This window comes from Zonotrichia leucophrys, chromosome 3 (assembly GCF_028769735.1).
Source record: "Zonotrichia leucophrys gambelii isolate GWCS_2022_RI chromosome 3, RI_Zleu_2.0, whole genome shotgun sequence".
NCBI lineage: Eukaryota > Metazoa > Chordata > Aves > Passeriformes > Passerellidae > Zonotrichia > Zonotrichia leucophrys.
In genome coordinates this window covers 90,883,598-90,908,695 of record NC_088172.1, presented here as the reverse complement: position 1 = coordinate 90,908,695, position 25,098 = coordinate 90,883,598, and the positions used below count along the sequence as shown (strand labels likewise).

Genomic DNA, 25,098 nt, shown 5'->3' with positions numbered 1-25,098 from the left:
TTTGTTTGAAGTTGAGTTTTAAAAGTTTTGAATGGCAGATGGGACATATGCTGTAGATACTACATAAAATGGAATTTTTGTTGAATTTAAAACACAAAATGACCTTTGGAATGTGTTCTTGTTTATCTGGAAATGAGCCAACAAAAAATAAAAGTTCACTTTCTGTACCCATGATGCTAAAAAAAACCCCCATTTTCTCTGCCCTGTGAAGAAATGTTTGTGAAAAATACCCAACAATAAAAAAGCCTCTCCTCATAGTATTTTAATTACAGCCAAATATCTCACTCAAGAATCCTCACGTAACCTACAGTGGATCATGCCATGTGTGTGAAGATGTTTTGCAATTATGCCAGTACTTCCAGCCCAGATGACTCAGAATGGGTGGTGCTTATAGGGAGGAGAATCCAGACCCTTTTGTCCTTCACAGAAATCCAGGCCTGCTCAGCACTCCTGGGCTGCTGCAGTTTGACAACCAAGTTGTGTTTTCTTAGCAGGAAAATTATTCTGCTTTTGGCCCCCATGGCCACACTGCCTCTGGCACCTGAGTGTGGTTGGTTTGATAAGCAGGAAAGTGAGATATTCAGGATCTGGGGAAGGTCAGAGTCCCTCAATGCTAATGAGGCTGTCACACAATGTTGAAGGTGTGTCTGCTGAGGGCTTGTCTGCCCTTTAAACCATGATCTATTCACAAGTATCCAGGCTGTTTTTAACTTATTACATCCACAGTTTGACAAATCCAGAAAACTATCAGTGATTAGTGTATAGTCAGGGGACATTTTCTGTGAATATTTCTAGTCTTCTATTTTTGGTAAAGTAATGAAACAAATCCAAGTCAAAGGTAAAATGCCTCAATAAGAAGCCAAACAGATTATTGAAGAGAAAAGATTAATGCTACTTTTCAGGCAGAATGTCTTTGTCCTGCCCTGCCAATACAACATTGGAACCAGCCTCATCAGCATAGGAATGAACTGGCCTCAGTTTCTCCAGCCAGCCAGAGTTTACAGGTCCAAATTCCACACACCTGCACTGGGAGAGAGGGCTCTGTGGGGCGTGGAGGAGGGACTAAGGAACACACTGTTTGCTTTGCTGCAAGCAAGATATCACTAGACCCTCCTTTCTCTTCTATACTGAGCAGAGCTATAGGACAGCTGTTGTAATAACTCATTTTCCCTTCTAATTCTGAGTATTTCCTGCCTCTCTTTGTATGCCTGCACTATTAGGTTAAGCACAGAGCACTTATTTGGCAAGTTCATAAAGGTCTATCAAGCTCTTTATAAAAGAGAGGTAGTACTTTCTCTGATAAGCTTCAGCACTCTGCTTAGTCATCATACTTTATTATCTCCTATCACGACATCTAGCTCACTCACAGAAGTCACAGCTTAGGAAAATGTGGATAGTTCTCTCCATGGCTTTTCTTCTTGCAGACACTTCTTTTTAAAAATCTTTAAAATAAGAAATAATATCTCTGTTCAGCTAAATCAGTAAAACAAGTTTTAAAAGAGATGTCTGTTCAAACCACATTTAATTTCCTCTCCTTGCACTGTACATGACATTTAATGAAATACAAAAATCTTTAATGGCTATCCAGCAGCTAACATCAACAACAGCTGGTAGTAAGAAGAATGGTGAATTTATTGACTACACCATGCAGGATGCAAGTTCAGGTACTTCTGGTACAGAACCTCTGATATTAAATCTTTATGCTGGGCTACAAAGAGCAAATTAGCCATTTATATTTGCCAAACTTCAGTATCACTATTTCCTGAGAGACCTTGATTACACCATAAATTCTGATGGCAATTATCAAACTAACCCTTTGTCATACTGAGTTTTCTTTAACTGATGGCCTAAATTCCTGGCAGGAAAAGGCTCATCTGATAAAAGCTACAAAACATTATTAAGAAGGAGTTGTGTGTTATATTTAACCTATTTAAGGATCTACTGAGTATCTAACCTCAGAAAAGTTAGTGAAGAAAGTTTGCTCCTTTTTTACTTCATTGCTGCCATATTAAAACATAGTTTGCCTTGGAGCAGAGTAAATGTTGCCACCACTGTGCATGAGGAAGCACAGCTGAAGCATTCTGTCTGACAAATAATTTGAACCCAAAATGAAACATTTCTCACTCAGAGATTGCAGATGCTTTCTACATGAGCATTAGTATGAGGTGCCATGGTACCATATGCAGCTCTATGGGGCTGAGGCACAGGCTGGTTAAGTGCTGTGTTCAGAATTACCCAGCAGAGTAGGAAACTGGGTGTACTTCCCCTAGTGACCCCTCTATGTCAGGTCCAACAAGCTGAGGGATTTATAACATACAGATTAATTATTTTTGCTGGACAAAGAGCAGGCTTTTTAGGCAATTGCTTTATGCATCTGGCTTCAACCAGCAATATAAACCGTGCCATGCTCTGAAAAGCAGATTATAAGAAGATCATTAATCAGATGTATATTAGAAAGGCAGGTAAAGCTGTGCAGAGTGACCAGGATGTCCTTCCATCACAGCTGCCCACCACTGGATCAGTCCATGTTTGTTTCCATAGTCCCTTCCTCCTTCTAGGTATGACAACTCTGTTGTTTCCTCATTCTCAATATCTGGATGTGATTAAAGTTTTAAAAAGTCAAATATTATGGCCTTTATTCTGGTATTTATAAAATTTCTCATTGTTCTCACTATTCTGAAAAATTAAAGGTAGAAAAAAATTAGAACCATAAACATATACATCTATCCATATGAGACAGGAGAAATGTGTTTAAAGTGTTTACAAAAGACTTAATGCGAAAGGAGCTGCCAGGTTGTGGAAAAATGGGTGTGGGGGTTTTTACCAACATCAAGCTGTGCAATCCCTGAAACTTCTGAACCTCAGCGAAAAATGCACAGACCTAAGAGACTTATGAGTATTAACATCTCAACCCAGGGTCATGAAGTGCACAATGAGGGAGGGATACGCGTTCAAGGGAGAATATGTAGGAGATGGTTTGGGAAGGCTGTAGCTGGGGAAAGGAGGAGGGCAACGTGCATCCTCCAAAAAGTCAAGAGAAACCCTCAGGGGTATGGCCCACTGGGCTCTCTCTCTTTATTCAAATAAAGGTGATTTTTGCAGGATTCCTCTGTCTCCTTTGCGGACACTGGCCTTTCACAGCGTGATTTTCCACACAATATGTAACTCCCTAAACTATACAATCCCCCTCGTGGTTAAATTGTGTGATACCGAATTGTATCAGGCTGCTGTTCATAATGGACCCACACAGCTCAGGAAACGGAGGGAAAAACGTGGGGTTTGTTCCTGCTTCTTTTGGAAGTCAGTGGAATTTGGGGCAACACAACAAACAAATACTGGGCTGCCAGAAATAATGCAGTAGGTCATTCTTATCCTTTACAAATATTGGGCTGCCAGATAGGAGCCAGGGGATCGCACTTATCTTTTCCTTTATTCAGAACCCATCACACAAATGCACACTGCTCGCCAGGCAGACCTGGGAAAGGCCTCCTGGGAGGAGGAGAAATTCCTCCGGGCTGTCGAACTATGGAACAACACAACATTCATGGCAAACAGCTTTAAATAGCTGCCTGATTTCGCCAGTGCGAGGAGAGAGAGGAGAGAGACCCCCGCGGGGCGGGGGAGGCGTGAGGGGGAAGGCGGGCCGTCCCTCCAGTGACCCGTCCCCGCCTGGGCATGGGTAGGAGACAAAGAGCCGACGTGGCAGGTTGGGGTGACTCGGGAGCCTTGGGGCTCCCCGAGTTCGCCTTGCGGCTCGGTTTCGGGGCCCCTTTGCCGCCCGTGCCCCCTCAGCCGCAGCCGCTGCCGCCGCCATGGCAACGGGGGCGGGGCCGGCGGCGGGCGGGGCGGCGGCGCGCGCTGACGGCTTCCGGCGTGCGCGCGCGGCGGGCGGCGCGCTCGGGGGGCCCGGCGGAGGTCGGGGCGGTGCCGGTGGCGCGGTCGGTGTCGGTCCCGGTGCGGAACCGTGTCGGTGTCGCAGCATGGACACGCTGGGCAGGAAGGTGGTCGTGTGCGACAACGGCACCGGGGTGAGTCTCTGCGGGCGGCGCCGGGACCCGCCCTGCTGCCGGGGCGGAGGGGAAGGGGAAGCCGGGTGGCTCCCCCCGGACCCGGCCCGGCTTCCTGCCGGCACCGCCCGCGGGCCGCGCCCGCCCGGCCCTGCCGCCGCCGCCGGGCCCGGCCGCCATCCCGGCGCTCCGGCGGGCCCGCGGAATGAATGGGCGGGGGGGCCGGCGGCCCTCGGGCGGGTGTGCCCGTGCTCCCGAACCGCGGGCACCGCCGGCGCTGTGCGGGGCTGCGGCTGCTCTGCCCGCCCCCGGCCCCGCCGCGATTTCGTTCTGCCGTCAATACCCTGGTTTCTCTGCGTGACCTGAGCGGGTCTCCATGGAGCAACGCGCGTTTAGACAAAAATACCGATTTTTAAAAATTCTGAATGAGCGCATTCTGCACTGAGCAATTAGGATGTGTCCTGCGTCTGCAGGATTATTCGCTTACGGAAATGTTTGGGGTTTTTTTGTTTGATTCTTTCTTTTTGGCAGCTGCTGTTCAAAATAGAGCATCGTCTTTTCCTTAATACCTCTCTAATCTGCCAGGTACCTCCAAATTGGCATTTTTTAAATGAAAGGTTTTCTTCCTATCCTGTCTACCTTTTCTGGCCTCCGTCAGCGTGCAGGCAAACCCATCCTTTTGTCAGGCTGTGAGGCACCTTGGCAGGAAGTGAAAGAGATACCATTTTAAAGCAGGAAGAGATCTGATGCTATCGGGGGATATTTCCCCTTGTTAATTTTTTTTAGTGGTCTAGGGTTTCCCCTAGTAAAGCAATATTATGTGGAGAGTTACCTTAAGTGGTGGTGCATTAAGATCTCTTGAATGGCAAAAAAAACAAGTTTTTTTTTTATATATGTGAATACTTGTGATAAATATTTTTTTAATAAGCCTAGGAAAGAATAGTTGAGACAAAGGATTATTTTATTAGAGATTCAGCGTCCTAAATTAGAGGATTTTACAATTAGTATCTGAAATTGTTAGAGTAGTTCAGAAAGAAGAGCATCATATTTGACAGTTCAGGATTTGACAGTTTTGATGTCTTTGTTAACCCTCATATACGAAAATTGTCTTTAGAGTTCAGAGCCTTTGGGCGCTTTTTGCACTATCATTTAGAAAAACGAAAAATGAAAGAAGAAGAGATAGCATAGCATTTTCTTGTTACAAAGGGATATGGAAGCTGCTTTATGGTTTGTTTGTTTTTAGTTTGAGGGGTTTTTTTGTTGTTGGGGTTTATTTATCTATTGGGAGGCCCAAATTAAAAAAAAAAATAAAATCAGAGCTTCATCCATTGGTGTGGTCCTTTATATGGCAATAATGACTGAGGTGTAAAATGTTTAGTGTATTGGTGGTGACAGCAGTGTTGTGCCTTGGCTGGTCTCAGGTGTGACGCAGGGGGTAAATGCAATTTTTCCAACCAGATTTGCCAAGCTGGGTGTGCCACACACATTTCTTTACAACCTGGGTATCTGTGTGTGCTGTGAGTTCCAGAGACATCTTGGATCCGTAGGGTTTTCCCTCGGTGAGTTGGAGCAGCAGGATATAAATAACCACAAGAGTGGAAGGTGCCTTCCTGGTGCCAGAGGAGGGGCCTGTGTCACTTCAGCTGGTGTGGCTTTGGGCTGTCTCAGCCTTTGGGCAGAGCACTGTGTGTCTGGGAGCCACAGAGCTCCTTGGGTGGGAGAGCAGGGTGTCAGGAGGAATTGTGAAATCCATCAACTCAGAATGTTCACACTGATTTGGGGTAATTGGACGAGAATTGGGATAACGAAGCTGGACAAAAATTCCGTTCAGTAAAACTTTTGAGTCTCAGTTACATGTTGAGATATCAAGTAGTTCTATATTGTCAAACCTGTATTTTGGTAATAATATTTTGCCTATGTGACAAGAGATGTCTTATTTTAGAGTTATTTCTAATATCTCACACTTAAAAGCATGATTGAAATTAAATCTCTTTACAGGTGTCAGAAAACTTACAGATAAAAAATGGAGAATATCTTTGGAAAAATCAGGTGAATTTTTAAGATTAGGCTTGTCTTTGAAATTTACTGTTCTTGTTAGGCTGCAGCAGGACTTCTGATGATAGGCAGCAGCCTATCTTTGAGGAAGAGGTGAGTGACTTGAAGGAAGTTCTTGCAACATGTGGTGTGGGAGGCAGGCAATGGCACCTCAAGGGTCTGGAGTGTTAGAGGTGCATTTTTATTGTTAGAGGCCAAACAGAAAGTTACTCATTGGCCTGTAAAATTGCTGTAACTGTATTTAGGGTTTTTGTTTGAGAGTTGTATCAGTGGAAGGGATCAAGCACAGAGATGTGATAAGAATATTAGTATTCATTTTAAAACCAGTCACGTGACTTGTTTGCAAGCTTCCTCATTCTTTTAGTTTGAAAGAACACTTATACATGCAAGTTCTTAGTGTTTGATGACTCAGTAGGAAGTGAAAGACTCGCTATAAACCACAGTGAAATGGAGAAGAAACTATATATGGTAAAAATTGTTACATACATGATCTTGCACACAGGCAGGCTAAATATCTGTTCTTAGAACATTCTGAATGTATAGCAAATGTGTGCAAAAACAAATGATGAATTAGTTGTTGCAGAAATGGGTAAATTCATGGAGTGCTTGTGTTATTGTTGGAAACCTGAGCATTGTACTGAAATTGTTCAATAATTGGTTTGAGGGGTGTGCGTGGCAAGAGGTGGAAGAGAAACAAGTGCACTGTACTTAAATTAGAGAGTTTCAAACTGAGAGTGGCAGAACAGTGAGTGTTTAATGTTGGGCCTTAGAAAAGAGAAGCTGCTCCAGATTACTGCAGTTCATAACATTTACCTGAAGATTTTGAAGGATTTTCTGTAAGGGACAAGAGGGAGAGGTGTCTTATGTTTCCTGTACCCCTTAAAAAAAAAAAATCTGAGAGTCCAAAGTCTGTTATTGTACAGATCTGTGCATAATCCTGTGGGTGGTTTTACCGAGCCTTTTCTTCAGCCATGATAGGCAATGTTAGGTGATCACAAACCAACTGAACCAGCTGAATATTCAGGATAGTGTCAGGGAGAATACTACAGTGGGGATGTCCCCACTGATGGGGAAGCTGACAAAGAAGGCTCACTTGTTCTGATCTTCCCCAAATTTTTATGTAGACTGGAAGGAGAAATTTCATATTTGAAGGCAAGTTAAAATTCTGTCCTTTCTATCTGTGGCAGAGTTTATCAAACATTGTCAAATGTAATTTTTAAGGCTCTCTGTTCTGGCCAGAAAGAGGTGGGAAACAGACTGTGAATGTCCAAGCTTATTCTCGGTCATTGTAGTTTACATCAATTAAATCTGGTTTTGATTGTGTTTTAGGCTGGTTGGAGAAATGACAGTCTGATTTTAAAACCTAGAATTTGTTAATTTCCGAGGAAGATGCATCAAGATCTTAATGCAAAAAGAGGCTGGAAGTTGCTATTCATATAAAATAGTAAGAATTTTTGTGGTTTTGTAGGTCAGCAGTTTGTAGGTCAGTGTAGTTGTATGTGATTCTGGGAGGTGTTTTAAAGGTTGCTGATTTTTGTGCAGTAGTTGTTTTGCTTGCGTACGTCAGGGTTTCTGTATAAGTACAGGGGGTTTAAAAATTTGAGTAGTGGAGCTTCTTGAGGGGGTGTTCCAGGAGTTTAAGTTCTAAAGATTTATTTAGATATTTCTTATCCTTTTACTTCTGATATACTGGTGTATTCAAGTATGCAATCCAGAAGTGCTTGTGGCTGCTCTTTGCCTTCTCATAGCAGCACTGCATTCTTGAATGCACAGATTAAATCTATGCAACTCCTAGGCAGATTTGGCCTTAGTATAACCAAAAAAATTGATAAATACTTGCCTTTTCAGAGGATTCTGGGTTTGAAGTAGAATGAGTGAAATGAGTTGTGTACACAGTGTCATTCTTCAGGTATTCCAAACAGCTCTGCCTTTGGAAGGCAGGCACTGAAGGAGTGAAAGAAACTAGGGTCAAAAAACCCAAATTTTTTCTCCCCTCTATTACCCTAGCTTTAATTAAAATATCTATTGGTTTTGTCTGTAACCAGCTCTCTAAATTTCTTTCCACAGCAGGTGCCCTTTTTTACTGCAGTAAGGTGAATAATTACGAGCAGCAGCACAAGTGACTTTTCATGTTACCGTTAGTGTAATGACAGAATTCCTCTCAGCTGCAATTAGCTGTGCTCTTTGCTGGGATAATTGTTCCAGTGGCAGTCTTCAGACCTTGCTTCAGAAAACTTGGCGAATATTTGGAAAATTCTACCAGATGGCTTTTAATACAAGCTGCAGTGGATAATTACATTTTGGGACAGGGTCCCACGGAGTCTGTGAATGGCCTGTTCTTAAAGGTTCCCAGCAGCCAGCTGGTCCAAGCCTGAGCAAGCTGCTCAGAATTCAGCAGTGACTGAATTTGAATTTGAATTTGAGCCCAGTGTTGGATGAGACAGCTTCTGAGGGTCCCTCCAACCCAGGGATCCCGGGGTGCTGGGTTACTGCTGCTGTGCCTCAGTGCTTGGGTGATTTTGCAGATGAAAATGTTTTTGTTCTGGCATATTAATATAGCCCGGTGTGCAAACCGTGCATCAGAGTAAAAGAGGAGTGTTCTCTGTATGAGCTGCAGGCAGAACAGTAGGGTATGGTACATGAAAGTGCCCTATCAAAATAGCAGAGCTGAAGAGCACAACTTGCTGATCCCTATGAGCTAAGTGTCTTGCTGGCACATTTAAAGTTCACATTTTACAACTGAACTTCCTCTAGCAACTATATATTTTTTTATTCTTCAGTAAATTGTCATCGTTTTCTTAGTGTGTATACTGTCTTGGACCCAGTGATATAAAGCTTCCTTTTGTATATATTTGGGTAATAAACACTCTTTTCATCCTGTTTGATGTGAACTGCCATCATCTGAGGTTTTGGTTGTGCTGTTGGTTTTAGAAGTGCTTGCAGCAGACTTTATCCTTAAAGGAAAGCTTCAAAATTACGAAACTTTGAGAAATCTGGCTGAATTGCTAGTTCACATTTGAGCACTTTTTACAAGAGTACAAAACTTAAATTCACAAGCTTTTGGGGCTTTTTTCTGGTGTGTAATTCATTATGCTACCATGTGTCCTAATTGGAGAGGTGATTTAATTAGGTTTCATTGGGTACTCATTATAAGGTGATCCATTACAAAATTACAGATTTCAGGTTGCTAGAGGATTTTTTAATAGAGTGGCAGGAAATCCAAATTCAGACACTGGACTCTTTTACACCTTGCAATGTACCTATTCATTTTAAACTGTTTCTCAAAAATCTGATAGTCTTGATTCAGAAAACATTCTGGAAAATACTTTTACTCAGTTTTAAAAATCTATGCATCGTCTAAAATGTGTAAAATTGATTTGCAAGTATAAATTAATTTGGTTTCCAGTGGGGTACATGCTCTTAAATTTGGACTTTTAATTTTTTACCCCAAACCAGGTTTCTATTTGTAAACAAAAATAATGCATATTCTAATAAAATTATTTCTTCCTTTTCAGTTTGTGAAATGTGGCTATGCAGGCTCGAATTTTCCTGAGCACATTTTTCCAGCTTTGGTTGGCAGACCCATTATAAGATCAACTGCTAAAGTAGGAAACATTGAAATCAAGGTAAATTTTTTTATTGTTATTTCTTTCTGACAGATAAAAATATTTAGGGCAGCTTTTGACTTGTGTAATGTTTGGAAATGTTTTTTCCTTAACTCCCTTTTATGCTGTTTCAGTATCTCTTGATTAATTTCTGTATTGGATTTTAGCCTGTCACAAACTACAAAGTTAAGAAGAGGGTGCTCTAAAGCATTGGAGGCCTTCAGATAGTGCACCTGAGGAGGCAGCAGGTAGGGCTTGAGTGGTTCTGGGCAAAAAGGGGCTTCAAATGCCAATAATGCAAATGGTGTCAAGATCAGAAGGCAGAAATCAGACAGAAGTGACTGACTGTCACCAAGCTATCGTGTGGGATTTTGAGACAGTGCTGAAGAGCTGCTGGAGCTTCCAGGTTTTTCTGTATGGTTTGCTTTCTACTCAGAGTTGATCATCTGTGATCTTGTATGAGATGTTTAACCTTGGCTGTGTTTGCGTTTCATTGTTTCTATGGTTTTCGTTTTCCTTTTGATGTTGATGGATGTAGGTGCTCCACACCAGTTAGAGATGGAGAGGCTCTGTTCAGGCTGCTTTGTCTTGGGGCATTATTCCAAGGCATGGGGGGAGAACCACTGTTGGAGAATTCATTTTCTAATGTCCAGGGAGCTATAATTTTTCACTTATTTTGTAATTAGAGAGTAACACTTCAAATGTTATTAGTTGCTTCTGCTATATAGGCTTTGGTAAATGTCTTGGCCCTGCTGTGGTCACATCCTCACTTCTTGCTTCTAGCCACACAATTCTCACCTTGTGCTGGTCATGCTGCTTGTGCAGGCATGTTGTGAGCTGATCCAGCTGAAAGAGGGATTCTTGGTCAGGTAAAGTAATGACAGCCTTACTAGACCATGGTGCAAGCTCCAGTTGGATAGTGAGGGGGAAGCAGGAGGCAATCAGAACTGTAGAAGTGCCCACTTAGGCCAGTGAAGGTTAGGTAGGACCACACATAACAGGAGTTCAGTTTTCCCTTCCTTATTCGTTCTGAGCAGCAGTTTAGGAAGAGGAAAAAAAAATCAGTCCAGTCTTGTTCCTTATTTTCAGAACCCTGTCGTTGACAAGGAGAACTTGAGTTGTTGGGTTTCTGCTTCTTCCTGTGAAATGGTTGTAGAATCAGCAGAAGGCCATACAATGAAGTCAAAAGGCTGAAAGGTGCTAGAGCTTCCCAAAATGTGATTGTGGGTTTGTCTCTTTACTACCTCAATAGTGCTTTACCTTGTATCAGCTAGGACAGTTTGTTTTAGAGGATAGACATCTTTCCCTTTCACAATAAAGAGGATTTTTTTGTAAGGAGACAGAAAATAATCCTTTCTCTAGTAAGATTTGGGTAGAGGTATTTCTTTGGGTATCTTTGTGAACTTAATGTGAGGAGTCTCCTTAAAGGAAGTCCTGGTAAAGTTTTATGAAATTATGCAGTGATTTATGAGTGTAAACTCCCTCCAGAATTTTCTTGCATGAAATCTCTCTGTTGAAATCATGTTTTCTTTCTAGCTGATTCAATACAGCCTGCCCCATCAGTTTTGGTATCCTCTTGATTATCTGATAATTTAATATTGTTACAGATAACAGTGGTGCATTGAAAAGATAGGATGTAGAAGTTGGTAATTGCTGTGAGATCAGCAAAAGAACCTGTAAACAATCATTTTGCATGCATTGCTGGTCTTCTGCTTGAGCATAGATCATGTAGGTTCAAAGAATATAAACGGTGTCTAGATTGTTTCTGGTAGCTTTATATGATTTGCCTAACAGCTTGTAACCCTTTCTTAAGGAGGCAGTGTATCAGGAGGAGAAATCTCTGCCACAGGCACTTTGGGTATCCCAGTAGGATAATACAGTAGAAAGACTTGATAAGTGTAAGTGCTGCTTTTCTTCATGAGAGTCTTGCAGATTTCCTAAAAAAAAATGCATTTTAGCAGATGAGTTTTATGCCAAAATTTAATTCCATGCATACACTGTGAGTTCTTCTGGGATAAGTTTAAAACTGAGTAAGGGAAGCTGGCAAGGAGATTTTCAGTTTAACTTTTCAAAACTATTGAGGAAAACTACACTCCTGTGGAATTCAGAAACGCTGTGAAAGGAGCCTGGAAGCTGATCAAAACAGTGGTTATCATCCATCAAGTTACCAATTCCAAGTTGCTTTGACCACATTTTCCTTATGGATTCTCATTTCAGCTAGCAGCAGGGATATAGCTTTTTTTCCTTCTCAGGAATTCATTCATTACTGGGATTATTTTGCTTAAAATTGCAGCTAAATCCAGAAGCATAGATATTGCTCTGGGCTTTTCCTGACTTACTAGTCTGCAGCAGGGGGTATTAATAAGTCAGTACTGAGGAGTAGTTTTCAGTTCTTGAATATATTAAGTGGATTTTTAAAATAAAATTTAAATTTAGCAATTGTCAGAGCTAGTCAATTGTCCTGTGCAGAGTCTTGTCTAGTTCAGATATACACCTAGCCCAGGGTAAAACTCCACTGTTACAGAATATTTATACACAGATTCCTATTTATGAGAGATAGGCACATACACTGATCTTGCTTGCAGTCTAGGAAGCCTAAACATGACTTGCCACTGACATGTAGCAATAGTTTCCTTTAAAGAGACAATTTAATCTGATGTCCTGTTAGTTTGGCCCTAACTAAACTAACTCAGATCATTTCCTGCTGTACATGCATCTCTTTGCAGCCTAATTCTATTGTGTACTTAAAATAATTTGAGAATTTCATTTAGGCCTTTTCTGACTTTCTTGCTTCTACCTTTTCTTCACCTTTCTTGACCTGTTGAAGTAGAATAACAAAATGATGGTAAGTGAGGTGCCCCTGTGCTTTTTGTTTACCATTTTTGCTTGATGAGACCTAGTAGCTGTTATGTTATTTTTTAAATGCTATTCATTGTTTTGTCTTGTCTTACATTTTACATTTGAATACATACTTATTTTGGACATTGTTCATTGCTTTGGTTTACTGGCAACTAATTAATGAGAATATTTTATGTATTGCTTTTAAATGCTACATAACATGTAGTTTTGCAAGATGCAAGAATAACATTGGAAGATCAACATGAACTCAGCATCTTTAACAGTAGAAATTGCTCTATTTAACCTAACAAACCAAGAGTTTGAAGAAATGTTCAGATTTCAGTTAGACAGATATTACTGAGTACTGAAGTGGTGGAAATATTGGATGCCACGATTCTGATTCCTCTCTGCAGATTTGGTTGTGTTGTCCTTCTTGCTCTTCAACTGCCAAATGTACGTGTTTGTTAGTGTGCTAGTGCTGATGTTCTCAAGAGAGAACAATTGTTCTGCCCTTTAGCTTTGTTTTAAAAGGATGTGAAAGTTTTGTGCAACTTTCGCTTTGCACCTTTGAATAGCAGCTTTTCCTGGGCTGTGTCCTGTTGGGCAGCTTGGAGCCTCGAAGAGCAGTGCACAAAAAAGGCTTCTGATTGCTGATTCTTCTAACTGGTGGAGTTTGTGTTGTCTTAAATTCTCATGAGTAATGTGGCTACTTGGTGGAGTTCTCACAGTATGGTTTCACCAGAGTGCTTTAGATTGAGAGTGTTGGAGTCTTGACTTTTGTATTCTGTACAGTCAAGAGCTGAACTGTGATCTGCTGTGCAAGGGAAAACAAATAAAACACCTTGTCAGGGAGAGGGGGTGAAAGAGGAATGGTTTCACTTAAACTATTTTCAATTTACTTCCTTTTTATGTACTCAACAGCAACTGCTTAGGTTACTTCTAAAATAGGCATTATAAACCACATGCCAGATTTTTTCTTGTGCGTCTTGTTTTTCCCCTGGCATTGAATAGTATAACCCTCACTTCCACTGTGCCACAGCAACTGCAAAGTGTCGTGGCATATGATTGGATGAAGCAGCTGGCTTTTCTTTCTTTTTTTTTTCTTTTTTTTTCCCTCCAATTAATATTATTATGGACACAGAACTAATGGTACCTAGAAATATGTTTTTACAGCCTAAGTACAAGTGAGTCAGTTCAGGCTTCTTTAGGAAAGTATGGGATATAATGAGGAGCAAAGATAAGATGTTACTGTGCATACTTCCTGTGGGAAATACGTGGGAAAGGAGAAGATGTGATGCTACTAATTTGAATGTGCAGTGTTTGCATAACTAACGTTAATTAACAGATTGCTTAATCAGTGTGAAATGACTATACAAATTGCATTAGTTGGTTGTGTTTGTGCAAGAATGCATTTCTGGGGTTTCTGGCTTGGGACTTCTGGCAAGGAACAGATGAGGTTATATTTTATATTCAGATGTGTCTCTTCACACCCTATTGACACAGGCAATATGTAAACCATTGTTTCTTTTAATGTCTGGTGTGGAATTTATAATCTCTTATTTGCTTTTGCTCCTGTTCGGTATGCTTATTCACCACTCATTATTCCTTTTTTGGTATTGTGCACAGAAATTTGCAACATGCATGGAAAAATATTCTGCCAATCCCACCTACTACCCTTATGTGCTGTTTTGCATCTCGGCTCTTAGAAATTACTATTTGGTAAAATAATTTTGAAGGTGTCAGTGGAGAAACACCTATACTTAAAAAGTCTCTGTAGTCTCTAGCTCTGACAAGGTTTATTAGTTTCTTTAAGGTTAATTGAAAAAACTCAAATTAATAATGTTTATTTTGGAAAAGCTGTGGGATGGGTAAGAGCCAAATTTAAATATTACATGAAATATATTCTACTTCTCTCCTAAGTACCTGCAAGTGATTCAGAAATGTGGGCATTGTTTAAGAGCACATTGGACACAGGCTGAAGCAGTTCACTGTCATTCATGAGGAGTTTGGTGTTTTGTAAACACTGACATGTTTTTGTGTTAAATTTTACAGGATCTGATGGTTGGTGATGAAGCCAGTGAGTTACGATCGATGCTGGAAGTGAATTATCCGATGGAGAATGGCATTGTTCGAAACTGGGATGATATGAAGCACCTTTGGGATTACACTTTTGGCCCAGAAAAACTTAATATTGACACAAAAAATTGTAAAATACTACTCACAGAGCCGCCCATGAATCCGACTAAAAATAGGGAGAAGATTGTGGAGGTATGTGTGTCTAGGAGGAGCTGATACACAGCTGATATACATTGGAGCACTGCAAAGAGATTCCTTGTTCCAGCCACATGCAGTGGCTGTCTGAAGCAAAGCAGTTCTGTTCTCTAACCAAAACCCGTTCTCAGCCATAGGCATGAATGCTACTGTGCTTGAATTCAAACCAGCTGATCTCATTCACAGGCTGTAAGCAGGCTTCTTGTCTCAAGCATTAATAGCAGCATTAAAACACAGAATTGGAAATACATGTCTGTCTTCACATACCCAGGATACGTTGATTACTAGCTGTTGGATGAATGTTAATTACTTTAAATGACTTGGACTTGTATAAGCCAGTAATGCAGAGGAGATTGGAGCTAGATGATGCTTACCAGATGGAGCAGTGTTGTTGGAGATGGTTGAGACGAAGGTGTGATGACAGCCAATGCACTAATCTTTAATTAGTGCAAGGGATTATCAATGAAAGCCTTCTAAGAAGGAAAGCCTGGTTCTTGCATCCTCAAGCTCAGAGTGCTGCCCTGGGTGATCTAAGCTCTAGCTGAATCTTGTATTCAATGTAGGTTGTCAAATATATATTGTTTAGGTGCCCTACCTGTGATGAAGACTCAGGCTTGAAGAGCAATAATGTTTGATGAGAACAGAATGTTTAGTTTTCTGTTTTGCTGAATTTTTTTTCTCATAAGCATCATAGTATTTTCAATTAATATAAGTTTGAATATAAAACTTGTATATATATATTTCCCAAAACCATTCCTTAGGCTGTTAAAAATTTACATTTATCAGCACCTTTCTTTGAAATCCTTTTGATGTCACAGCTACAGTAGTGCTTTCTGCAACTTGGCAGTGAGTAATCCTTTCTTTCAGTGACCAGGGAGCAAATGAAGTCTAGCAAAGTTGGGAAAACTTAGGTGAAAAATAAATCAGACTGTGCAATCTAAATTCAGCATTTTTTTTAGCAATTGTGGACATTAAGGTCCCGTGACCTAAGTATCAGGTAATGCAATACTAGTAATATCATGCACTGTATATCAGCCAGCTGTGGTGTATAGACAGAGCAGGTTATTCTGGGTTTCCTCCATGTAACTGGAATGGCTCTATTTCCTGCCCAGGCTTCTTTGCTTTTTAGTTGTCAACAATATGTTCTTGTTTCTGTTTTCCTGGTAAATACAAAAGGATAGATTTTAGTTATTCTTGTGCCAAATAATTTTATACCAAAAATCCAAGAGTCTAGTACGGCCTCTGAATTGTGATGGAATATTTGCATTGCTCCACTTGCCTCTTTAACACTACCCCAGAGACCATAGATACTTAAGCTTGCAAGATGCAAGAATAACATTGAAAGATCATGTTGCAGAAGATTAGTGAGAACTAGAATCCATTTTTGTAAATTTAAATTTGAGTTACACAGAAGCTCATTGTTTCTACTAATGTTTGTAATGGAGCACAAGGTTATGAGAACTTAGAATATTTAGTTTAACTGCAATGTATGCTCCTTCCATTTTTTATGTAGCCTCCTCCTTTCCAGGGAGGTGAGCCCAGTATGAGGCAGAGGACTGAATGAAGATACTTCCTAAAGTCTGCATTAAATATAATAATGTCTCTGCATTTTGGAATACATTGCAGTAGTGCTTTAGAAGAAAAGCTTAGTCATCTGGACCATATAAAGATGATAGATAATTATATATGCTGTCCTTCATTCTGTTTCCAGTAATTCTCTCTCCTCATTCCATCACTTTGTCAGGCCCACCTGCAATAGTAAGGCAGCAAGTGTTCACATGTCAGCTATATTGTAAAATGTATGTTTAAAAAGTGCTTTTCCTTTCATAGCACGTAAAAGACCAGGATTGCTCCTCAGCTTAATGGGGTGTTTACTGTTTGTCTTCATCTGCTGCATTCTCATTGTGTAACAGCCTCAGAAGCAGCCAGACTGTAGTGGCAAATCAAGAAGCTGCAGAGATGCTTGAGCACAGTCACTTCCATCTAAATCAACCTAGGTTTTCTTATATTTTTTCCCAGTTTTTAATTCTTTCTGTACCCAGTTAGAACATACAATCGAAAATCTGCTGTTATGTGAAGAAGAATCTTTTCAGGGAAACATATTGCTCAGTATTTATATCTCAAGATTTGTTAACATAAAAGCCCTGTGTCAAGGCATTTTCCATGTCCAATAAAGTAATGCAGAGGAGAATCCTTTTTTTTTTTTTTCTTGAAAGAATGCCAACACTCCCAAAGGTTATGAAAGGTTTTGTAGAAGCCTTTAGGGTTTGGTACATGTGTAGGCAGTAACTAGTGCCATTTGAATATTGATTTTGTTGTATGAAGGTGATAGTTTAGTTTTTCTTACATTATTTTTTGATTTAATAAGCACTCAGGTTGTTTGAAAGTATCCATTGGAATAGTGTTGGGTTTAGACAATGACTACTCAAAGGGGTTCTATTTTGAGTTGCTGCCCTTTCAGCTGTTCCCTTTCTGTTCCTTTTCACACTGTTCTAACGGAGGAGGTTCTTTAAATAGTTCAGAATTCTAAAATTGTCAGGCATCAGCTTTTTTCTTCAAAAATATTTAGATATCTTTTACTTGAACTGTGGGAGCACTTAGGATTGAATCCATTTCTAATCCTAGAAGTTGCAGAAGGGTTCTGAAGGCTGCAGAACAGCCTACAGCAAAAGCAAAGCTGTATTTGTTGGAATTATCAGTTCATCCATTTTTCCTGGATGGTAAAGCTTATTGAGGGGAAAACTGCTGTACAGCATGATTTGTTTACTTGGCCTTTTCTTGTGTTTAGGAAGAAGAGAAGATAAACTATGCATCCTTTAATCTTGTTCTGCTTCTTAACTGAAACTAGTTCAGTGATTACGGAACCTAGTTCACAAGACAAGGAGTTACTTTTCCTGTTTCAGTATGAAATCTGCAAACCTGCAGTCTTCTCTCTGTAGTGGATTTTACAGTAAATTTAAAAGTTTGTAATTGGTTGCCCTTTAAAGAGGGGAAGAAAGTGGTCCAGGTCCAGAGAGCAACCTGTGATACTGGGCTCATTCTAGATTAAGATACGAAGGAATCTGGTCTTTATTTGACATAGTGTGCAGTTGTATAAAGTCTATGGCTTAATATGAGGAATGAAAAATGCCTGAACTTTGTTTTAAAGCATACATCTTAAACATTTTATTCCCCGGTCACACTTCAGTAATGAACTGCTTGGCTGGTCTACAAGTACTGCCTCCCGCTCATTAAGCACTTTGGAAAAGTAAAAATTTGTGTAAAGCTGCAAAAATTGATGTGTGGGTTTCTTGTGTTTGCTTTTGTTGCTTAATGGATGTGGAATATCTCACCTGGCTTGTCTGGTGTGAACAGGTAAGATACAGAACTGAATGTTCTTACTGTCCCAAAGCACATAGGTTTCTAATGTTCCTGTGGAATCTTGTGTGATGAAAATTCTTGGGAAGTGTTTTTGACTAGTAAAAATGCAAAATTCTAGAAATACAGTTTTCAAACACAATGAAATTTCTTTGAGGTATTTGGCCTGTTTTGGAAGCTGATTTTTGCCTTCATCTTACAGGTTATGTTTGAGACGTACCAGTTTTCTGGGGTGTATGTAGCCATCCAGGCTGTTCTCACTCTGTATGCTCAAGGTAGGCAAAATCAACCTAAAATTTCTTTAGTTTCCAGTGTTGCTGAGCCAAAGTACTAACATGGCATCACTGTGTCTTGGGCTTAATTCCATGCTGTTCTCTAAGGAAACTCGGGTCTGACTGACAGCTTGCTTTTTGTTGTGGGGAACTATTCTTAGATACCACTGTTGGTGTTATTGTCATGGATAAATGCAAAAAACCGTGTTCCTCAAAACTCTTACTCTTTCAGGGTGTGATTATTTTGCCTTTGGCATCAAGTCTTAATGGCTTACTTTGAATTTTCTGAAAAAGGAAGAACTTTTTACCATGAGTAAGAGAGTAATTTCAAGAAGGTGATCATGTGACTGCTACACTATTGGGGGGGGGGTGAAGTTGAGTCTTTTGCTGTAGATAAACTAAATTGAAATGATCCTTAGCCTGAGCAGAAAATTATGGACTGACTGAATTAAATGGAAATTCTACCATCAAGTTCAGTCCATCTAGGATTCTATGAAGTTACTCAAGCACATCAGTTCTAATACCATGACTCCTTGCATCTGTTTGTTGGTGACTTGGTGTGTTGAGCTGTCACATAGCAGGACACAAATGTCCATGTCCATTAACATGTCACTGTAGTGTCACTGTGTAGGACCAAAAGCAGTGGGGTACTGCAAGGGTGGCTCTGCCATGAAAGTCAATATAATTACTTGAACCAAAACCACTTTTGCAAACCTGAATAGTAATTTTGTATGCTGCAATCTTTGTTATTACCTTTTTTCCCCATTGGTTTTCTTTAGTTTGATTCCTTACAAATATTTAAGTAACTGACATTTACAGTCTTAAATTGTGCTGTAATTGTACATGTACCTTACTGTGTAGTGCTCAATTACTTTGTGAATAACAGAATGTGAGACAACTTCGAGCAGTCTGCAGTGTTTCTACATACCATAATCTAAAACAAAGCTGAAGACCTTCTAAGATGTAAAAATCAAGGGGCACATAAATCAAACATTGGCTTTTGGAATTTTTTTTTAAAAAAGTTCTTTACAGCACTTTACTTATTTATATTCCTTCAAAAATTAAAGTAGTGGCTAAAGTTATATAGAGATGTGCCTCATTTCAGTGTACACTTCTGAGATCTGTCCTTAAAATGTGGTTTCTTGCTTTAGGTAGCTTGTGAGAAAATATAAAACTGTTTTCTGATCAACTTTCATCATTGATTTTTGCCCCCAAGTATAGAAACTTCTGTTTCTACATGCTCATGATATCTGCTTTGTATAGCTTAGAATTTAATAGTTAGTGGTAAACTTTTTTTCATGAGAGTTGATTTTTTTAGTCTAAGAAAGTGGATCTCTTTCAGCCTAATGCCACTTGTGTGAAGAAATATTAGGCGTGTTCTATATAATCCAAATATTTTCTACCTTATGAAAGTATTTGGTTTTTTGTATACCAGTAAAAATCAACAAGTCCTAAGAATTTAACTAGGTAAACTTGTGGCTTGAATATCTCTAAATTTCTTAATATTTCAGAAATTAATATAAGACTACACTACTGAATCTGTGGAGGAATTTGTGCCCCAATAAGTATTTAATGAGCGTAGATACTCCCTTTAATTAGAATGCAATTTAAAGATGTTAAAATGCCACATAAAGTTGTGAGCGATAGAGTTCTAAACATCTAGGTAAAAGTAACAATTTTTTAAAAAAATGTATGAAAGCATTTGTTACTATGAAAACCTGAAGTTTAATATCTACTGATGACTGAGGGAAGAAAGGTTGTATTAGTTTACAGTGAAAAACATATCTTAAACTTGCTGCTGTTCTGCTCTATTTATGAAAGTGCAGTGAAATTGTGCTTGCCCTCATTCTTTTAGGTTTGTTGACTGGCGTTGTTGTGGACTCTGGGGATGGTGTGACTCACATTTGCCCAGTTTATGAAGGTTTCTCCCTCCCTCACCTCACGAGACGGTTAGATATCGCTGGGAGGGATATCACCAGGTACCTCATTAAGGTAAGCTGGGAGGGAAGAGGGTTTAAGGTTGAGGTGATGCTATCTGTGGTTCAAGTCAAAATCCCTTGACAGCAAGAAGCCACTGTGTATTTTCCCTTGATTATTCATGTTAATTACATTAAGAACTCCTGTATTCTCTGTGTTACTTCAGTCTATTCTTACTGTGTTTCCTCATCTAAATCACAGTGATGATATTGGTGTTATTCAGAGACATCACATTTTCTTAGTGGCAATCTTGTAGGAACAGAATTTACTCCATATTTAGGAAGGAAAAGTCCGAAAGTTGGCTTTCTCACCTAAAGTGGAAGCTAAATTGTATTCTCTCAACTCTACTCATCTGTTTTCAGAAAGACTTCCTTGCAGTGTGGAAAATAGTGTAGTGATTCTTCCCTGATAATTAGAGAACATGTTTGATAGACAATTCATTTGTTTGGGAGTTTTAAAAATAAGCAACATCTTAGATTGACAAATCTTATGGTTAACCGGGAATACAGGAATGTTCTGAAGTGAAGTTCTAAAGACAAGAATTATTTTGGGTTTTTTTTCATTTGTCTTTGTTCTGGTTATGCTGAAAATTGTAATGAAGAAAATTTCCCATTTGGAGTAATGCTGCTGCTTTTCTGGGGATAATGGATACACTGGGACGGATTTCTCTTAATACCCAAATTTGCCACTAAAAAAGGGAGGTGAACAGAGATATGTGTCTAAATGTACTGCCCCTCTACTGAGATCTAGAGTTCCTCTCATTTCCTGCTAACCTGCTGTGCTCCCTCCAGCTCCTCCTGCTGCGGGGTTACGCTTTCAACCATTCTGCTGACTTTGAGACGGTTCGCATGATCAAGGAGAAGTTGTGTTACGTGGGATACAACATTGAGCAGGAGCAGAAGCTGGCACTAGAGACCACGGTTCTAGTTGAATCCTACACGGTGAGTGTCTCAAGACAGCTCTCCTTGTCCTAAACTTCCTAGGTTTAAATTTGGGTAGCATTTAGCTTTCGTTCCTTCACAATTTTTCTTGGCAGTAGCACTCACCTCTTGGCTTGTAGAATCAAATTAATTCATTCTGGGAAAGTCTTCTACAGGCTTTTTTCTTTTCAGATTGTCTGTAAATCTTTGTACTCACTTTTGTCATTGTAGATCTTTGAAGTTTTAATATTATAGTACAGGAATTTGTAGAGAAAGTGGACTTATTGTAGCATATGAAATTGTTTCAGCTTCATCCATGCAGCACTGAGACATGAGACTGATATCTGGTGTCAGGAATGGTGAACTTGCTCTTAGTGGAAACTTTGTGATCACAGTTGGAAAAATGTGCAGAAAATGATTATTCTTGCTTGTAAGATAATTTTTAAAATTGGTACTAGGAGTTGGTATTGCAAGGAAATACTTGGTATCTCAGTATTGGTATATCTGGTCCCTGATGTCTCCAAGTGAATTGCAGAGTGATTAAAGAATTTGTATATTCTTTCAGTACTACTGAATGACTTCTTGCAGTGCTGACAATTATCAACAATTTCCTGTGTTAAAACATTTGGGAGCAATGTAGGTCATTTCCTCTTGGTTTTTTTTTAGCATTCAAGTGGCTAAAAGTAGTCTTTTCAATGGTGTTGTTTCTTCCCTAGCTCCCAGATGGCAGGATTATCAAAGTTGGTGGAGAACGGTTTGAGGCACCGGAGGCTCTCTTCCAGCCTCACTTAATCAATGTCGAAGGGGTTGGTGTGGCTGAGTTGCTGTTCAACACCATCCAGGCTGCTGACATTGATACCAGGTACGAGCAGAACATTTAGAATCCTTTGTCTGGGTGCGGGGCTGACACAGGAACTGTCTTCAGAGTAACATCTTTTGCTTTACACACTTATGTGTGCTCCTGGGAGAAGGGTGTATGCTCGGAATGGGGCTCAGGCTAAGCTTCTGGAGCTTAACCAGTTGTCTGGAAACTATTTCAGTAAGAATGAGCAAAGATAAAATCTTGAAAGCACTTTTTAAAATTTTTTTTATTTCTGCTTTCTGGAAAAGCATGAGCAAGTTTGCTGAAATTGTGCAGTCTGTCTTTGCATAGTGACTGTTTTTTAGATTTGTGTTTACTCCCCTATCTGTACAGGTACCTTTACAGGTATAGAGTAAAATGTTCAACACTACAAAAACTGTATTTTTTTGGGTCAGGTCTGAATTCTACAAGCACATTGTGCTGTCTGGAGGGTCCACCATGTACCCTGGGCTGCCTTCACGACTGGAGCGGGAGCTGAAGCAGCTCTACCTGGAACGAGTTCTGAAAGGAGACGTGGAGAAGCTCTCGGTGGGTATGGGGTGGCTGCTGCGGCCGGGGGGCGCAGAGGCTTCCCTGAGTCCCCGCTAGGGGGAGCCAGGGGGCCAGAAATGACGGCGGCTGCGGGCGGCCCTCCCTGCGGCTTGCGACATCGCTGCCCCTCCTTCCTCACGCCCCTGCCTTTGCTTGGTACATACTTGCAGTAAAGTTACCTTCTGGACCCGGCTAGTAGCCGGTAATTCCCGAAGTCTTGGGTGAAATAGGCTGAGAAATACCAGGACACATATTGTAATGTTGGTTAAACAAAGCTAAGGAGTTTCTGTGCCTTCAAGTTGTCATTGAGTAAAAAAAATTTTTTTTTTTCAGTCTGTGAAAATTTTGGTTCATATTACAAGTGAAATACTTAAAACTGAGAGAGGCTAGGGCTCTTAACACGCTTTCAGGTGGAGTAAGTTTCCCTTTTCCATTTGTTACTGTGATAAGCAGGCAACAGCCACAGTTGTTACAGAGGTAACAGTGTGTTGTACTGAAAATTCCTTTGAGTGGAGTTTCTAATGGTGAGCTGAATTGAACTTCACTGGTTCTTAATACAGTGTTCTCTGAAGGTCTTCTGTGGAATGACTCAATTGAACAAAATGTTTTGCATCCTAGACAGTATTTCAGTCATAGCTTTGTACTCTCTTTGTAGCTCTTGAGGTTAGAGCTTTAGCACTGACGAAGTTAAGGGAATATTAATTAGTTAAGCTGGTTTAGATTGTGTAAATTGGTATAATTCTAAAATATTTATGATTTGATGATCTGGTTACTTCTGATAATTTCAGCCATCAAAGATTAGGAAGTATTTCACTTTTAATAGTGTTCCTGAAATGCAGAAATTGGGTCTCTAATTTTCTGTCAGTATTCTGAATCCTGGGTTTTTTGTTGATATACTGAAAGTACAATTTTGGGGCAAGTGTCAGTAGCTGTGTGTAATTTGCAATTCAGAGTCATTATTTTATTCAGCTGTGCAAGCCAGAAGTTCGCAGAGTGCCCCGTGCTAACATTTCAGTTTTTTAGTTGCATTTTTCTCACTAGACAGTTTCCACTTCATTGTTGTGGCGGAAAGCCCAATTTTATTTTGCAAGGCTTTGTTTCAAGAATCCTAGTAATGATTTCTTTTATTCTTCTCAGAAATTTAAGATCCGAATCGAAGATCCCCCTCGTCGGAAGCACATGGTGTTTCTGGGGGGTGCTGTTCTAGCAGACATCATGAAAGACAAAGACAACTTCTGGATGACCCGACAAGAGTACCAAGAGAAGGGAGTGCGTGTGCTGGAGAAGCTTGGTGTGACTGTTCGATAAATCCCAAAACTTGTTCCCATCACATGTCTAAAGCTTTTTTCTTTCATTGCCAATCTCTGAACTCACTCAGCTACATGCTATGGAAGGGCCTGTCTGTGGCCTTTTGACCCAAACGTCAGGTTTTGTTCTGGTTTCTTGGGGTAGCTTTTGTTAAATGTTTCTTAATGTGGCTAAATTTGACTATTAAATTTAACCACTTCCCTGCAAACAAAATGGAGCAAGAGCAGCCTGTCTACTTCATTGTTCCCTCCTGGTAGGCAATTGGGTAATTCTGGTAGGCTTTTTCTTCTGGGTTTATTGCTGTAATCCTGCTAGCTTTTGTCTCTAGTTCACAAAGGGTTGTGTGCCTTTTTTAGCATAAGAAAACCTTTAAACAGGAGTTTTTGCTATTGGATTATTGTGGTGGTTATCTTTGCATCTTTATGCCTCTCTCTACATTAAGTTTGGGGTTTTTTTCTTTCCTGCAACTAGGAGTTTTGATTAAACATTGTTAAAAACTAGTTGAAGTAGCTGGAATAACTTTAACACACTGTTTTGATGTAATGTGGTTTCATATGCACTGCTGCCTGAGCAGACTTCTGAGATGGTTCATCCTTCAAGGTGGTGGTGGGGCCTTCAGACTGTACTTCTCTAAGTGGGAATGTACAGTTGCCACAAATGGAGAAACACCTGATGTTCTGGCAAGTGTACATTTGTGGCCTTAGGTGTCTTTTTTCTGGAGAGAGGAGACAGGTTTGAGCTGTGTTTCTTTTTGTTAAGGGACAGATGGGGGGGTCAGCCTGACCAAAAATGCCTCTTTTTATAACTAAATTTTGGTATCATGTTGTCTCAGCATAGGAAGCAAGAATGTTAAATTAGCTATTCTGTAATTGTTGGAGAAACTTAGATATGCGGAGACAGGAGCCTCTGAACTTATTGAACAGATTTAATACTTTCATAAATGCTTGTGAAAACTGTAACTATAAATATTTAAAGCCCCAGAACTAAGTTTTAAAAAGTCTGATGTTTTAAGTGCTTGTATGTACATCAGAAGCACTTCCATTAAACTTTACAAGTATATTAACCTAGTGCCAAGTAGTTACTGCAGATGAATAT

The 25,098-nt window shown here is 40.0% G+C and overlaps 1 protein-coding gene across 2 annotated transcripts; it reads left to right on the top strand.

Moving 5' to 3' along the window:
• Nucleotides 1-3,879: 3,879 nt before the first annotated feature.
• ACTR2 (actin related protein 2) lies at nucleotides 3,880-24,022 on the top strand. 2 transcript variants are annotated; one of them, XM_064709215.1, is made up of 10 exons: nucleotides 3,880-4,028; nucleotides 9,578-9,688; nucleotides 12,498-12,512; nucleotides 14,558-14,773; nucleotides 18,336-18,408; nucleotides 20,261-20,397; nucleotides 21,174-21,323; nucleotides 22,019-22,164; nucleotides 22,560-22,692; nucleotides 23,833-24,022. In XM_064709215.1, exons 1-10 carry the CDS (start codon nucleotides 3,981-3,983, stop codon nucleotides 24,001-24,003), a joined length of 1,200 nt encoding a protein of 399 aa, XP_064565285.1. In that variant the 5' UTR covers nucleotides 3,880-3,980; the 3' UTR covers nucleotides 24,004-24,022. The 2 variants fall into 2 exon arrangements, with proteins under 2 accessions (XP_064565285.1, XP_064565286.1); XM_064709216.1 differs by lacking the exon at nucleotides 12,498-12,512.
• The last annotated feature ends 1,076 nt before the right edge of the window (nucleotides 24,023-25,098 follow it).

What these genes read in the sequence shown, in the direction of transcription:
- ACTR2 (XM_064709215.1), top strand. Translation starts at nt 3,981, where the DNA reads ATGGACACGCTGGGCAGGAAGGTGGTCGTGTGCGACAACGGCACCGGG. An exon ending in GCTGCTGACATTGATACCAG is followed by an intron (nt 22,165 to 22,559) that starts GTACGAGCAGAA and finishes TTTTTGGGTCAG; the next exon opens with GTCTGAATTCTACAAGCACA. An exon ending in GAGACGTGGAGAAGCTCTCG is followed by an intron (nt 22,693 to 23,832) that starts GTGGGTATGGGG and finishes TATTCTTCTCAG; the next exon opens with AAATTTAAGATCCGAATCGA.